Raw genomic sequence first — 17340 nt, 5'->3', positions numbered from 1 at the left:
AAAAAAAAAAAAAAAAAAAAAAAAAAAAAAAAAAAAAAAAATTTTGTCATTTCAAAAGTGTTTTATAGATGGAATCATACAGTTTGTGATATTTGGAGATTGGTTGGCATTTTTTTTTTTTTTAAACTCAGCATAATTTCCTGGAGAGCAGCCAAGTTTTTGCATGTATTGATAGTGCATTTCTCTTGTGAGTACATTCCGCCATATGTATACCAGTTGGTTTAGCCATTCATATGTTGAAAGACATCTGGGCTAATTCCTGTTTTTGGCTATTACAATAAAAGCTATTAAGATTCGTGTACAAATTTTTGCGTGAATGTTAGATTTTTATTTTTGTGAAATAAATGCTTAGGAGTAAAATTGCTGGGTTATATGGTAGTTATGTGTTTTTTTTTTAATTTCCTTTTCTTTTTTGCCCACCTGCAACTGTCTTGATTGCGTTACGGATGTGTTTAGTTTTTTTAAAAAAATTGCCAGACTTTTCATTTTACATTTCCACCAGCAGTGTATGAGTGATCCAGTGTCTCTGCATCTTTGTGAGCATTTGGTGTTGAGACTATTTTTGTTTATTTTAGCCATCCTAATAGACAGTACTACATACGTATTAGGATAGCTAAAATAAGAAAAATAGTCTCAACACCAGATGCTCGTAAAGTTTAAATATTACTCACTTTGAATTAATTTTGTATGAAATGTGAGGTTTAGGTCAAGATTCATTGATTTTTTTGCCTATGGATGTTCACTTGCTCTAACACCATTTATTAAGAAGGCTTCTTCACCAGGTGCGGTGGCTCACACCTGTAATCTCAGAACTTTGGGAGGCCAAGGCGGGGGATCACTTGAGGTCAGGAGTTCGAGACTAGCCTGGCCAAGATGACGAAACCCCGTCTTTACTAAAAATACAAAAATTAGCTGGACATGGTGGTACATGCCTGTAATCCTAGCTACTTGGGAGGCTGAGGCAGGAGAATCACTTGAACCTGGGAGGCTGAGGTTGCAGTGAGCCAAGACCACTCCATTGTACTCCAGCCTAGGTGACAGAGTGAGACTCCTTCTCAAAGAAAAAAAAAAAAAAGAGTTTGAGCATATTTGTGTTGGTCTCCTTCCAGGTCCTATATTCTGTTCCAAAGATCTGTGTGTCTGTTCCTCCACCAACACCACAATATATTGATTACTATAGCTGTGTAGTAAGCATTAATATTGGGTAGAATAATTCCTCTCACTTCATTCTTTGTCAAGATTGTTTAAGCTATTCTGGGCCCATGCCTTTCCATGTACATTTAGAATAAGCTTGTCTACGTCTACAAAAAAATCTTAGTGGGATTTTTTTATAGGAATTGCATTAAACCTGAGTTAATGTTCTGGGCTCCCAAAAGTTGAAGAAAAAAAGAAAAAAAACCTAAGATCAGTTTGGGGAGAATTGATATGTTTACTATGTTGCGACTTCCAACCCATGGGCATGGTATGTCTGTACTTTAGATCTTTGATTTCTTTCACTAGTTATTCAAAAAACAAAACCCCATAAAACAACTTACATATAAATCTGTCCACACACCTGCAGTGGACTCATTTTTGACAAAAGTCCCAAGAGCATACACTGGGAAAAAGACAGTCTCTTCAATAGATAGTGCTTGGAAAACTGGATATCTATATGCAGAAGAATGAAACTAGATCTTTATCTCTTGCCATATTACAAAAATCAAATAAAAATTGATTAAAGACTTAAATCTAAGACCTCGAACTATGAAACTACTACAAGAAAACATTGGGGAAACTCTCTAGGATGTTAGTCTGGGCAAAAACTTAGTAATATCCCATAAGCACAGGCAACCAAAACAAAAGTGGACAAATGGGATCACATCAAGTTAAAGAGCCACTGCGCAGCATAGGAAACAATAAAGTGAAGAGACAACCCACAGAATAGGAGAAAATATTTGCAAAGTACCCATCTGACAGAGGATTAAACCAGAATATATAAGAAGCTCAAACAACTCTGTAAGAAAAAGTCTAATCCGATTTAAAAAGTGGGCAAAAAGGGCTGGGCACGGTGGCTCATGTCTGTAATCCCAGCATGTTGGGAGGCTGAGATGGTCAGATCCTGAGGTCAGGAGTTTGAGACCAGCCTGACCAACATGTTGAAACCCCATCTCTGCTAAAAATACAAAAAATAGCTGGGCACGGTGCCATCCGCCTGTAATCTCAGTTACTCAGGAGGCTGAGGCAGGAGAATCACTTGAACCCAGGAGGTGGAGGTTCCGGTGAGCAGAGAGTGTGCCGTTTCACTCCAACCTGGGCAACAGAGTGAGACTTATCTCGGCAAAAGATTGCAATAGGCATTACTCAAAAGAAGACATGCAAATGGCAAACAGACATATGAAAAGGTGCTCAGCATCATTGATCATCAGAGGAATGCAAGTCACAACTACAGTGACATATCTCACCCTAGTTAAAATGTCTTATATCCAAAAACAGGCAATAAGAAATGCTGGCAAGGATGTGAGGTAAAGAGAACCCTTGTACACTGTTGGTGGGAATGTAAACTAGTACCACCACTATGGAGAACAGTTTGAGGGTTCCTCAAAAAACTAAAAACAGAGCTACCATGCGATCCAGCAATCCCACTGCTGGGTATGTATCCAAAAGAAAGGAAATCAATATATTGAAGAGATACCTGCACTCCCATGTTTGTTGCAGCATTATTCACAATAGCCAGGATATGGAATCAACCTAAGTGTTATCAACAGAAGCATGGATAAAGAAAATGTGGTACTTACACATAATAGAGTACTATTCAGCCATAAAAATGAATGAGATCTTGTCATTTGTAACAACATGGATGAAATTGGAGGTCATTATGTTAAGTGAAATAATCCAGGCACAGAAAGACAAACATTGTATGTTCTCACTTATTTGTGGGATCTAAAAATCAAAACAGTTGAGCTATTGGAGATAGACAGTAGAAGGATGGTTACCAGAGGCGGGGAAGGGTAGTGGGGGATGATGGGGAGGTGGGGATGGTTAGTAGGTACCAAAAAAAAAAATTCATAAGACCTAGTATTTGATAGCACAATAGGATGACTATATTCAATAAAAATTAATCGCATATTTTAAAATAAAAGAGTATAATTGGCTGGGCATGGTGGCACGTGCTTATAGTCCCACCTACTCGGGAGGCTGAGGCTGGAGGATCGCTTGAGTCCAGGAGTTCTGGGCTGTAGTGCACTATGCTGATTGGGTTTCTGCACTAAGTTTGGCATCAATATGGGGACCTCCCGGGAGCGGGGAACCACCAGGTTGCCTAAGAAGGGGTGAACTGGCCCAGGTCAGAAATGGAGCAAGTCAAAACTCCCGTGCTGATCAGTAGTAGGATTGCACCTGTGAATAGCCACTGCACTCCAGCCTGGGCAACATAGCAAAACCCCATCTCTAAAAAAAAAAAAAAAAAAAAAAGGTGTATAATTGGATTGTTTGTAACACAAAGGATAAATCCTTGAGGGGATGGATACCCTATTTTTTATGATGTGATTATTACATATTGCATGCATGTATCGAAGCATCTCATGTATCCCATAAATATGTACACCTACTATGTACCCACAAAAATAAAAAAATGTAATAAAGCATGTATATGACTTGTATGCTAAACACTGAAATGTATGTAGCTGGGCACGGTGGCTCAAACCTGTAATTGCAGCACTTTGGGAGGCTGAGGTGAGCAGATCAACTAAGGTCAATAGTTTGAGACCAACCTGGCCAACGTGGTGAAACCCTGTCTCTACCAAAAATATAAAAAATTTAGCTGGCTGTGGTGGCAGATGCCTGTAATCCTAGCTCCTTGGGAGGCTGAGGGAGAAGAATTGCTTGAACCAGGGAGTCAGAGGTTACAGTGAGCCAAGAAAGTCAGTGGTTACAGTGAGTCGAGATTGTGCCACTGCACTCCAGACTGGGTGACAGAGCAAGACTCCATCTCAAAAAAAAAAAAAAAAAAAAACCTAAAATGTATGCTAAAAAACTAAAAATGCTGCAAGATTTTTTTGAGTAGTAGTATTACTATTATTTCTGAGACAGGATCTCGTTCTGTTACCCAGTCTGGAGTGCAGTAACACAGTCACAGCTCATTGCAGCTTTCATCTCCCAGGCGCAAGTTATCCTTTCACTTCAGCCTCCTGAGTAGCTGGGACTGCAGGTACATGCCACCATGCCTGATTGATTTTTAAATTTTTTGTAGAGATGGGGTCTTGCCGTGTTGCCCAGGCTGGTGTCAAACTTCTGAGCTCAAGCAGTCGTCCTGCTTTGGTTGCCCAAAGTGCTGGAATTACAGGCATGAGACACTGGACCCAACCTGAAGATTATTTTTAAATTGTAAAATGGTCACAGACTTTTATGCATTTTGAGTAAAGGAGAAAAATACTTATAATTTCAGCACACTAAATTATTCTAATGTTTATATAATTTATTTATTTTTATTATTTTTGAGACAGAATCTTGCTCTGTCATTCAGGCTGGAGTGCAGTGGCGCGATCTCAGCTCACTGAAGCCTCTGCCTCCCGGGTTCAAGCGATTCTTGTGCCTGAGCCACCAAAATAGCTGGGATTACAGAAACATGCCACCATGCCACCACGCCTGGCTAATTTTTATATTTTTGGTAGAAATGGGGTTTCACCATGTTAGGCTGGTCTCAAACTGCTGACCTCAGGTGATCTGCCCACCTCAACCTCCCAAAGTGCTGAGATTACAGGTGTGAGCCACCTCACCTTGTCTATTTAGTAAGTGGTTATTGATCACCTATCATTTATCAGGGCATGTGGTAGGTGCTGGGACTGTTTCATCCTGTAGCCCATTGAGAAAGACAAATATTTTCTTTAAAAAAATCACACAAATGAATATATAATTACAACTTTGATAACTTATTTTTGACAGAGGTGCATGATACTTAAAAAATGTATAGTAGAGATATTTGACCAATTTGGGGAGCCAAGAAATATTTTAAACTACTGGACTCATAGTTCAACCTGTGATTTGAACTGAGGGGTAGGGTACTGAATATGGGAGTTGATCCTAGGTGTGAATCACAGAGGCTCATGGTATTCTTACCCAAAGTTCAGTCATTTTCATGAATAAACATTTCTTAGTTTGTTTTTTGCTTTTGGTCAGTTTCCAAGAAATGATTATTTTGAGTATTTTGGGTTAGCTTTATAGTTTTGAGAAAAGATTTGTTAATGTCCTTACTTAGTCATGATGCTAATCACAAGTAATTTTTTTAGTTTATTGACTTAACACTACCCTTTTTGAGTTTTCATGAAGGTATATACCTGTATAATCACCTCCACAATCAAGATAGAGAACATTACCTCAAAATTAACCCTCCTGCCCCTTACCAGTCATTTCTCTCCCCCTTCCCACCAGGCTCCAGGCAACTGCTGGTCTGTTTTCCTTTAACCGTTGATTAGTTTTTTCTAGAGTTTCATATAGCTAGAATCATAGTTTGTAGTCTTTTGGGCATTGCTCATCGTAATGTCTTTGAGATTAATCTGTGTCATTGGATGCATCAGTAGTTTGTTCCTTTTTATTTTTCAGTAATTTTTCATTGTAGAGATATATCTCAATTTGTTTATTCACATGTTGATGGATATTTGGTTTATTTCCAGTTTTTGTCTCTTATGACTAGGGCTGCTATGAATATTGATGTCTTTATTTCTCTTGAGTAAATACCTAGGAATGGAATGGGTAGGTCATGTAGTAGATACATACTTTCCTTTTTAAGTAACTGGCTGTACCACTTTATATTCTTTTTATTTTTTTTTGAGGCAGAGTCTCGCTCTTGTTGCCCAGTGTGGAGTGCAGTGGGGGCTCACTGCAACCTCCGCCTCCTGGGTTCAAGCTGTTCTCCTGCCTCAGCCTCCCGAGTAGCTGGGATTACAGGTGTGTGTCACCATGCCCGGCTAATTTTTTTGTGTTTAGTAAAGATGGGGTTTCACCATGTTGGCTAGGCTGGTCTCAAACTCTTGACCTCAAGCATCTGCCTACCATGACCTTCCAAAGCGCTGGGATTACAGGCATGAGCCATCGAACCTGGCAGATTTTTGTATGTTTTCCAAAACATAAAATACATACATTAGTATTCATATAATTAAAAAATAAATACAAATATATTGTGGCTGTGCTTTAGTTATCAGTAGAGATTTATTTTAAAAAATATATTAAGGCAAATATAAATAAATATTAATATATAGTTATAAATATAAATATATAAATATAAAATTAAATATAAATATGTTAATATTTTAAACTATAATATTTTAAATATATTATAAAATATATTTTTAAAAGGTAAGAAAATATTTGTGCCTGGGTGTGGTGGCTCATACCTGTAATCCCAGCACTTTGGGAGATCAGGGTGGGAAGATCACCTGAGCCCAGGAGTTCAAGACCAGTCTGGGCAATATAGTGAGACCTTGCCTTTACAAAAAATAAAAATAAATTAGCCAGGTGTGGTGGCACACACCTGTGGTCCCAGCTACTTAGGAGGTTGAGGTGGAAGAATTGCTTGAGTCGGGGAGGCTGAGATTGTGGTGAGCTGTGCTGGTCTCATTAAGTGCTGGGATTACAGGCATGAGCCACTGCACCTGGCCAAAATTTTTTTTTTTTTTTTTTTTGAGATGGAATCTTGCCCTGTTGCCCAGGCTGGAGTGTAGTAGCGTGGTCTTGGCTCCAACCCGTGCCTCCTGGGTTCAAACAATTCTTATGCCTCAGCCTCCCTAGTAGCTGGGATTATAGGTGCATACCACCATGCCTGGCTGATTTTTGTATTTTTAATAGAGACAGGGTTTTGCCATCTTGGCCAGGCTAGTCTCAAACTCCTGACCCCAAGTGATCCACTTGCCTTAGCCTCCCAAAGTGCTAGGATTATAAGTGTGAGGCGCGATGTCTGGCCCAAGAATTCTTTGTATATTCTGGATGCAAGCCTTTTTTGCAAGATAGATGTATTGCAAATACTTTGACCTCCCTGGCTCAGGTGATCTTTCCACTTCAGCCTTCTGAGTAGCTGGAACTACAGGTGCGTGTCACCATACCCCGCTAATTAAAAAAATTTTTTTTGTGGAGACAGTGCCTTGCTATTTTGCCCAGACTGTCATTCTGTGGCTTCTTAATGGTCTTTTTTTTTTTTTTTTTAAAGAGCAGAAGTTTTAAATTTCAATGAAGTCAAATTTATCAATTAAAAAAATTTCTATGTGTCCTAAGAAAGCTTTGCTTACTCAAGTTCACTTTTTTTTTTTTTTTTGAGACAGGGTCTCAATATGTTGCTGAGGCTGGTCTTGAACTCTTGGATTCAGGTCATCCTTCTGCCTCAGCCTCCCGAAGTGCTGGGGTTGCAGGCGTGTGCCACCATGCCTGGCCAAATTTTGGTAGTCCTTTTTTTTTTTTTTTTTTTTGCTTTTTTGAGAGTTCAGTGAAAACTATAAAAATTTTTCCGAGGAAGCCATCGACAGAAACTAATTTTGCACCCAATTTTAGTGAATCACCCGAAGCCAATCTATAGATTCTTTAAGGGTTTTTGGATTGACAGGTTAAGAACTCTTGGCCAGCAGTTCTCTAAGTATTAATCTAAGATCTGTCTTTTCTTTTGAGATGAGGTCTTACTCTGTTGCCTGGGCTAGAGTGCAGTGGTGCCATCATGGCTCAATGTAGCCTCCACCTCCCTAGGCTGGTGGCTTACACCTGTAATCGCAGCACTTTGGGAGGCCAAGGCAGATGGATCACCTGAGGTCTGGAGTTTGAGACCAGCTTGACCAACATGGAGAAACCCTGTCTTTACTAAAAATACAAAAAATTAGCCGGGTGTGGTGGTGGTACATGCCTGTAATCCCAGCTACTCAGGAGTTGAGGCAGGAGAATCTCCTGAACCTGGGAGGCAGAGGTTGTGGTGAGCCAAAATTGTGCCAATGCACTCCAGCCTGGGCAACAAGAGTGAAGCTCCATCTCAAAAAAAAAAAAAAAAGACTAAATTGAATAACTTCTAGAAAACTTATACTTTAAGTAAATTATTATCTTTTTATTCTAAACAAAATTATTGTCCTTTTATTCTAGACGAAAGAATGGCACGGAGAAAGAAAAAAGTTAAAGAAGTTTTCGAATCTCGGAACCCGGAGAAGAAGGATGTGGAAACTACTAGTTCTGTCAGTGGGAAGAGGAAGCGTAGACTTGAGGATGCATTCATCGTGATATCCGATAGTGATGGAGAGGTTAGTAAAGTAGAGCTGAAGCTGTTAAACTGTGCTTCTTTACCTATGGGGAGATTGTTTCGTGATGGACTTTACCTTAATGCCAGCTCACCAGACCACAAAGTTTTTACTCAGCTTTGTTGTAATTTGTAAGTGGAATTAACAATTACTTAAGGAAGCAATCCTGTTGCTTAGTGGAGGATGGATCATAGTTCTTCAGTTTTGTAATGTAGTAATCCAAAGTGATATTTTAGAATTATTTGAATAATCTAATTCAATTGTAAATTTTAGTTTTCATGTGTCTGGAAAACGTGAATTTTTTTTTTTTTTTTGAGATGGAGCTTTGCTCTCGTTGTCCATGCTGGAGTGCAGTGGCTCCATCTCGGCTCACTGTAACCTCCGCCTCCTGGGTTCAGGTGATTCTCCTGCCTCAGCCTCCCTAGTAGCTGGGATTACAGACATGTGCCACCACACCTGGCTAATTTTGTGTTTTTTTTTTTAGTAGAGACAGTTTTTCTGTGTTGATCAGGCTGGTATCAAACTCCCGACCTCAGGTGATCTGCCCTCCTCAGCCTCCCAAAGTGCTAGGATTACAAGCATGAGCTACCGTGCTTGGCCCAAGAAAAGCCCAGAGGCTTTTTAACTTTTAAGAGTTCACTTCAGGGGAAACAAAATAAAAAAAGAGGACAAAAAAATCACAATTCAGGAAATTGGCAAGTTTTGAACTTCTTTTCTTTTCTTTTTTTTTCTTATTTCTAGGGCTAGGCACGGTGGCTGATGCCTGCAGTCCCAGCACTTTGGGAGGCCAAGGTGGGCAGATCACCTGAGGTCAGGAGTTTGACACCAGCTTGGCCAACATAGCAAAACCCCATCTCTACTAAAAATACAAAAATTAGCTGGGTGTGGTAGCACAGGCCTATATTCCCAACTACTCGGGAGGCTGAGGCAGGAGAATTGCTTGAACCTGGAAGGCAGAGGTTGCAGTGAGCTGAGATTGCACCATTGCACTCCAGCCTGGGTGACAGAGTGAGACCCTGTCAAGAAAGGCAGGGCCTCCCAAAGTACTGGGATTACAGACATGAGCCACCATGCCTGGCCTTTTTGTTTTTATTGAGCAGGAGTCTTGCTCTGTCACCCAGGCTGGAGTCCAGTGGCATGATCCCAGCTCACTGCAACCTCTACTTCCTGGGTTCAAGTGATTCTCCTGCTTCACCCTCCCAAATAGCAGGGACTACAGGTACATGCTGCCACGCCCTGCTAATTTTTTGTATCTTTTTTAGTAGACATGGGATTTCACCGTGTTGCCCAGGCTGGTCTCGAACTTCTGAGCTCAGGTGATCTGCCCACCTCAGCCTCCCAAAGTGCTGGGATTATAGGTGTGAGCCACCATACCTGCTCAGTGGTAATTTTAGATTATACTGAATTTCAAAGATTGATCAGGGAGATGTGAGAAGGTTAGTGGAACACACGATAATTTACTTATTTAGAGATAAGGTCTCACTCTGCTACCCAGGCTGGAGTACAGTCGTGTGACTTCGGCTCACTGCAGCCTCATTCTGGGCTCAAGATTCTTGTGCCTCAGCCTCTTAAGTAGCTGGGACCACAGGTATGCACCAGCACTCCTGGGTAGTTTTTGTATTTTTTTGTAGAGATGGGATCTTGCTATGCTGCCTGGGCTACAGATAGAAATTTATATCAGGTGGAACTGAGAAGCACATTATGTGCCCCTTGTTTGTCCTGTTTAAAATTTCCCTTCTGCCGTTTTCCTTTTCATATGTTAGGTTTTGAGCTCCTTGGCCTGCCTTTTTTTTTTTTTAAGCTTATGGAAACCTGATACTGAGCTTGAGAATGTTGTGGGAGAAAGGGAATTTCTGGGAGACAAGAAAGAGAGGCCAGGCACCGTGGCTCACACCTGTAATCCCAGCACTTTGGGAGGCCGAGGTGAGTGGATCACCTGAGGTCAGGAGTTTGAGACCAGCCCAGCCAACATGGTGAAATCTCGTCTCTATTAAAAATACAAAAATTAGTCAGGGATTGTGGGGCATGCCTGTAATCCCAGTTAATCAGGAGGCTGAAGCAGGAGAATCACTTGAACCCAGGAGGCGGGGGTTACAGTGAGTGGAGATTGCACCATTGCCCTCTAGCCTGGACACCAAAAGTGAAACTTCATCTCAAAAAGAAAGAAAAAAGGCCAGGCACAGTGGCTCACGCCTGTAATCCCAGCACTTTGAGAGGCCGAGGCAGGTGGATCGCGAGGTCAAGAGATCGAGACCATCCTGGCCAACATGGTGAAACCCTGTCTCTACTAAGAAATATAAAAATTAGCTGGGCATTGTGGCACGTGCCTGTAGTCCCACAGGCTTGGGAGGCTGAGGCAGGAGCATTGCTTGAACCTGGGAGATGGAGGTCGTAGTGAGCCGAGATCGTGTCACTGCACTCCATCCTGGCGCCTGGCGACAAAACAAGACTCTGTCTCAAAAAAAAAAAAAAAAAGAAAAGAAAGAGGATGTGTTTCTTCTTTCAATTAGCTGCAAAGTAGTAGATACCATTCCATATCATAAAATTGGTTCAAAGTCTCTTATCTGAATAAGGTGTGTGACTAAAGTACTCATGAAACTTGTTCTTTATTCTGTTACTAAAAACTGTCCTTGGGATCAAGATACTGAAACATGCAGGAAATGGATGAATCTCAGAAACATGCTGTGTAGAAGAAGCCAGACACAAAGGAGCATCCCCTATAATTCTGTCGATGTGAAATTCTGGAAACACTAAATCTAACCCATAGTGACACACAGCAGATCAGTGGTTGCCCAGATCAGGGGTAGAAGGCGGATTGACTGGGAGGGATCAGAGGGACTCCCTGGAGTAATGAGAAAGTTTTTTTGTTTTTTTTTTTGAGGCAGAGTCTCGCTTTATCGCCCATGCTGGAGTGCAGTGGCACAATCTTGGCTCACTGCAACTTCTGCCTCCCAGGTTCAAGCAATACTCCTGCCTTAGCCTCCCAAATAACTGGGATTATAGGCATGTGCCACCATGCCTGGCTAATTTTGTATTTTTAGTAGACATGGAGTTTCTCCATGTTTATCAGGCTAGTCTCGAACTCCTGACGTCAGATGATCCGCTGGCCTTGGTGTCCCAAAGTGCTGGGATTACAGGCATGAGCCACTGTGTCCAGCCTTTGTTTTTGTTTTGAGACAGTGTCTCACTGTGTTGCTCAGGCTGGAGTGCAGTGATGCTGCCTCAAGTCACTACAGCCTTCCTGACCTGGGCCTAAGTGATCCTTCCACCTCAGCCTCCCAGGTAGCTGGGACTACAGGCCTTTGCCAACACGCTTGGCTAAATTTTTAAATATTCTTTTTAGAGATGATGTATTGCCCAGGCTGGTCTGGAACTCCTGGAGTCAAGCAGTGCTCCCACCTTGGCTTTTCAAAGTGTTGGGAGTACAGGCGTGAGCCGTCCCATCTGCCCTTCATTTTTATTTTTCTATTTTTATTATTATTATTTTTGACAGTGTCTTACTCTGTTGCCCAGGCTGGAGTGCAGTATTGCGGTTATAGCTCACTGCTGCCTCCAACTCCTGGCTCTTGTGATCCTCCTGCATCAGCCTCCTGAGAAGCTGGGACCACAAGTGCATGCTACCATGTCTGACTAATTTTTAAAAAAATTTGTAGCCAGGTATCTCTTATGTTGCCCATGCTGTCCTGGAACTCCTGTCCTCAAGCAGTTTTCCCAGTTCAACCTCTCAAAGTTGGGCATGAGCCACTGTACCCAGGAGAAAGTTCTATGTCTTGATAGTGGGAGTGGGTACTCAGATATGTCCATTTGCTAAGCCTCATCAGACTGTATAAGTGAGACCCTGTCTCAAAAAAACCTATACACTTAAAATGAGTGCATTTTATTATATGTAAACTGTACTTAAATAAAGTTAATTTTAAATAATAAAACAATTGTCCATGGGAGTATTTATATAAGGGGGAAGGGGCCTTTGAAAACACTCAGAATTCAGAGATTATTTTTATGTCTTGCCTAAAAAACCCTCAAAGAACAAAAAAACTTTCACCTCAAAAACCACCCAGGAGGGAGGCTAAGGCAGAAGAATCAGAAATGCCTGTTGTTCTAATTAGTTGTGCTTGATAATTGTTGTCATGATATTGATACTAAAGTATTAAAGTAGCAATTAAAATAACAAGTGACATATCCGTATATATAAAGAGATAAACACTTGTACTTATATATATGAGCCTGGTGCAGTGGCTCAGTCCTATAATCCCAGCACTTTGGGAGGCCGAGGCGGGCGGATCATGATAAGAATGACATTTTTATCATTATAGAAAGCTTTATTCTCCAGAATAAAGATTGTAACCTTTCTCCTGTGTCTTGTATTTCCATTTGTTTATTGGAGTTTTTTACCTGCCTGTAGGTCTCATCTCGTAGGCTGTGAATTAAGTCTTTGTTTTTTCCTTCCGGTTTTTTCTTTCTCCTACACTTTCTTTTTTTTTCTTCTTCTAGAGTCAGGGTCTGTCACCTAAGTTGGAGTGTAGGAGTGTTAGCTCATTGCAACTTCTGTCTCCCGGTTCCATCTTGGCCTACAAAGTAGCTGGGACTACAGATGCAAGCCACTACACTTGGCTAATTTTTGTATTTTTTTTGTAGAGACAGGGTTTCACCATGTTGCCCAGGATGGTATTGAACTCCCAGCCTCAAGCAATCCTGCCTCGGCTTCCTGAAGCAAGCCACTGCATCTGGGCAAAAAATTACATATTATTTTTTGGTTAGCGAGATTGAGCATTTCTTTACATCTTTATTGGTTTTTAAAAAACATTCCTTTTTTTTTTTTTTTGAGACGGAGTTTCGCTCTTGTTACCCAGGCTGGAGTGCAATGGCGCGATCTCGGCTCACCGCAACCTCCGCCTCCCGGGTTCAGGCAATTCTCCTGCCTCAGCCTCCTGAGTTGCTGGGATTACAGGCATGCGCCACCATGCCCAGCTAATTTTTTTGTATTTTTAGTAGAGACGGGGTTTCACCATGTTGACCGGGATGGTCTCGATCTCTTGACCTCGTGATCCACCCGCCTCGGCTTCCCACAGTGCTGGGATTACAGGCTTGAGCCACCGCGCCCGGCCTAAAAAACATTCTTTATAGTTCAGTTTCTAATTAGGATTTTTGTCTACATAGTTCATTTTAAAGGCATAAAAGTATGGAGAAGAAAACAAGGGCTAGGCACATCCCTGGTGACTCACGCCTATAACCCAATGCTTTGGGATGCTGAGACAGGAGGATTGCTTGTGGCCAGGAGTTTGAGAACAGTCTGAGCAACATAAGAAGACCCTGTCTCTACAAAAAATGTAAAACTTTGCTGGTCATGGTGGCGTGCACCTATAGTCTCAGATACTTGGGAGGCTGAGGCAGGTGGGAGAATTGCTTGAGCCTAGGAGTTCCAAGAATTTGAGGCTGCAGTGAGCTATGATCTTACCATTGCACTCCATCCTGGGCAATAGAGTGAGACCCTCGCTCTTAAAAAAAGGAAAGAAAACAATGGTACTACTTGGATATCATTTTAATATTAAGAATAAAAATATTAAATACACAAATACATATGGATATGTTAAAAAAAAAGTTGTATACATATATGTTAAAAAAAAAAAAAAAACCCAAACCAGCCAGGTGTGGTGGCTCATGCCTATAATCCCAGCATTTTGGGAGGCTGAGGTGGGTGGATCACCTGAGGTTGGAAGTTTGAGACCAGCCTTACCAACATAAGAGAAACCCTGTCTCTACTAAAAGTACAAAATGGATTACAGGTGGCCCATGCCTGTAATCCCAGCTACTCAGGAGGCTGAGGTAGGAGAATTGCTTGAACTCGGGAGGTGGAGGTTGTGGTGAGCCAGATCAAGCCATTGCACTCCAGCATGGGCAACAAGAGTGAAACTCTGTCTCAAAAAACAAAAAAACAAACAAAAATCCCCCAAAACCCTAAATCATGACAAAACAGTTTAGAAAGGTATGAAATGAAAATATACACTGTAGACATTTAACCATAAGCAGTAATTTTTTTCATTTTTAAAATAATTTCTTAGTGTCATCTGAAGGCAGAAATTTTTTCTGTATCTTAGGAAAAAAATTTTTATGCATACATCATCAGTAGAGATTTTTATGGGAAAGGAATCATGCTGTGCAAACTGTTTTGCTTTTTTTCACTTAATGTCTGTGTTAGGTCCTCCAGAGACATAGAACCAATAGGATAGGTGGGTGGGTGGATGGATGGATGGATGGATGGACGGACGAATGGTCAGGTGGATGGAAGGATGGATGGATGGATGGATTGATGGATACATGGAAGGATGAACTGGACAGATGGGATTTATTAGGTGTATTGGCTCATGTAATTTTGGAGGTTGAGAAGTCCTGCAATAGGCTGTTTGCAAGCTGGATACCCTGAGATGCCAGTAGTATGGCTCAGTGCAAGTCTGAAGGCCTGAGAACAAGGGGATAGGGGTGCTGAGTGTAAGGCCTGAAAAACCTGGATTTCTGATGTCCAAGGGTAGGAGAAGAATAATGTGTCCCAGCTCTGGGAGAGAGACAAATTTGCCTCCTATGTTTTTATTCTATCTTGCTCCCCAGTCAGTTGGATGGTGTTCACCCAGATTGAGAGCTGATCTTCCCCACTTAGTCACTCAGACTTACACTCCAGTGTCTTCTGCAAACCCCCGCACAGACACACCAGAAAATAATACTTAGTAGTTCTCTGGGTATTTCTTACTCCAGTCAAACTGATACCTAAAAGTAACCATTAAAGTATTTCATGGAGACCTTTCTGTAGCAGCACATCTATCCTATCATATGTCATATATGTTATACATGCAGGAATGTGCATAAAATATAAATGCATAGTTTTAAAAATTAATGTGAACACTTGCACTTACGACCTGAGAATCCCTTTTCTCTTAGTGTGTCTCTCCCCAATTTGCATTCTTTTGTTTCTTTTTTTTTTTGAGATGCAGTCTTGCTCTGTTGCCCAGGCTGGGTTGCAATGGCGAGATCTTGTCCCACTGCAACCTCCTCCTCCCAAGTTCAAGCGATTCTTCTGCCTTAATTTCCTGAGTAGCTGGGATTACCGGCATCTGCCACCACGCCCGGCTAATTTTTGTATTTTTAGTAGAGACGGGGTTTCACCATGTTGTCCACGCTGGTCTTGAACTCCTGACCTGAGGTGATCCGCCTGCCTCAGCCTTTCAGAGTGCTGGGATTACGTGTGTAAGCCACCGCGCCCAGCTCTTTTCCACCTTTCTAAAGGTAACCACTATTTATTTTGTCTTCCCATGTTTCTCCTTACAGTTTTACCACATTTACATGTATCCCTAAACAGTGTCCATATATTTTGAAAAACTATTGCTGATTGGACATGTCTACCAACATTTTCCAATAATCTCTTCATTCTCCAGATATTTGAAATTTTACCTTTATCATAAATTAAAATCTTGTTTATAAATGGGTGTGTTTCCAAGAACAGAAAGCCAAACACTGCATGTTCTCACTCATAAGTGGGTGTTGAACAATGAGAACATATAGACACAGGGAGGGGAACATCACACACTGGGGCCTGTTGCGGGGTGGGGGAGCTAGGGGAGGGATAGCAGGAAGAATTGGGGAGGGATAACGTTAGGAGAAATACCTAATGTAGATGCTGGGGGGGTGGATGTAGCAAACCACCATGGCACGTGTTTACCTTTGTAAGAATCCTGCATGATCTACACATGTACCCCAGAACTTAAAGTATAATTAAAAAAAATTAAAAAACAATGGGTATGTTTCTGGATTTTTTTCTTCCATTAATCTATCACATGTTTTTATAATTATTCAGTTGATTGTCTTGGGTATTTTGAGTAGGCATTTATCTTTGCTAATAACAATCATGTTTTTCTTTTTCTAGCACTTACGCCTTTTTTTGTTTCATTTTCATTGTGTTGGCTGTAGCTTCCAGAATAATGTTGGTTGATACTAGTGATAGAGCAGCACATCTTTTACTTCTGGTGTTTTGCTATTTGTTTCATACATCTGTTTTTATGTTAAAGAACTATCTTTTAATTGCTTATTTACTAGTAGTAGTTTTAGGAAGTATGTTTAATCAAGTGCCCTTTAACAAGATGATGGAGCAGTTTTTCTCCTTTAATCAACTAATATATTGTGTTAGTATTTTCTAATGTTGGAACATCTTTGCATTGCTGGAATAAATCATACTTGGTCATGATGTGTTACATTAACATAATACTGAATTTATTTTCTTAATATATCATTTAGGAGTTTTGCATCGGTACCCCTAATGCCATTGATTTTATAAAGTTTTTTTGGGGGTGCTATGGCCTTCATCAGTTATTGGTATTGGGGTTACGGTATAAAAGGAAAGGAAAGCTCACCAGTTTTTGCTATGTCCTACCGCAATTTAAATAGCACAGGAATTACTTGTTTTATAAGATTTGCTAAAAATCTCCCACAAAACTGGGCTACCAACTGATTTTTAATATGTATTTCATATTCTTGTAGTGTCTTGGTACTTTCATATATTTTTTAAAAAGACTGTTTTCTGCTTTAGAATAGAAAAAAGCAGTTGGATCATCTTAGGAACATATTTGTTTGTTTTTTTGTTTTGTTATTTATTATTATTTTATTTTTTTGAGATGGAGTCTCGCCTTGTTGCCCAAACTGTAACGTAATGGCGTGATCTTGGCTCACTGCAACCTCTGCCTCCTGGGTTCAAGTGATTATTCCTGCCTCAGCCTCCAGAGTAGCTGAGATTATAGGTGCCTGCCACCACTCCTGGCTAATTTTTGTCTTTTTAGTAGGGAGGGGTTTTTTGCCATGTTGGCCAGGCTGGTGTTGAATTCCTGACCTCTGGTGAGCTGCCCACCTTGGCCTCCCAAAGTATTGGGATTATGGGCGTGAGCCATCGCACCTGGCCTTTGTTTTGTTTTTTAGAGACAGGGTTTTTCCCTTTTTATTTTTATTTTTTAATTATACATTAAGTTCTGGGGTACATGTGCAGATCGTGCAGGTTTTGCTCCTTTCCAGGCTGGAATGTAGTGGTGTGCTTATAGCTTACTGCAGCCTCGAACTCCTGGAC

The 17340-nt window shown here is 40.9% G+C and overlaps 1 protein-coding gene across 5 annotated transcripts in view; it reads left to right on the top strand.

Moving 5' to 3' along the window:
* UIMC1 (ubiquitin interaction motif containing 1) overlaps nt 1-17340 on the top strand; it is a 169025-nt gene that overhangs the window by 37785 nt on the left and 113900 nt on the right. For 4 of the 5 annotated variants that reach the window (XM_032269844.1, XM_032269848.1, XM_032269843.1 and 1 more), the window contains exon 2: nt 8089-8243. In XM_032269844.1, coding sequence (XP_032125735.1) covers nt 8097-8243 — 147 coding nt within the window. In that variant the 5' untranslated portion in view covers nt 8089-8096. Of the gene's footprint in view, nt 1-8088; nt 8244-17340 lie in introns of those variants that run through there. The other variant, XM_032269847.1, reaches the window with a different exon arrangement.

The sequence above is a fragment of the Sapajus apella genome, unplaced genomic scaffold, assembly GCF_009761245.1.
Source record: "Sapajus apella isolate SASKATOON/1434 unplaced genomic scaffold, GSC_monkey_1.0 scaffold200, whole genome shotgun sequence".
NCBI classification, from domain to species: Eukaryota; Metazoa; Chordata; class Mammalia; order Primates; family Cebidae; genus Sapajus; species Sapajus apella.
This window is presented reverse-complemented; position numbering and strand designations above follow the sequence as displayed.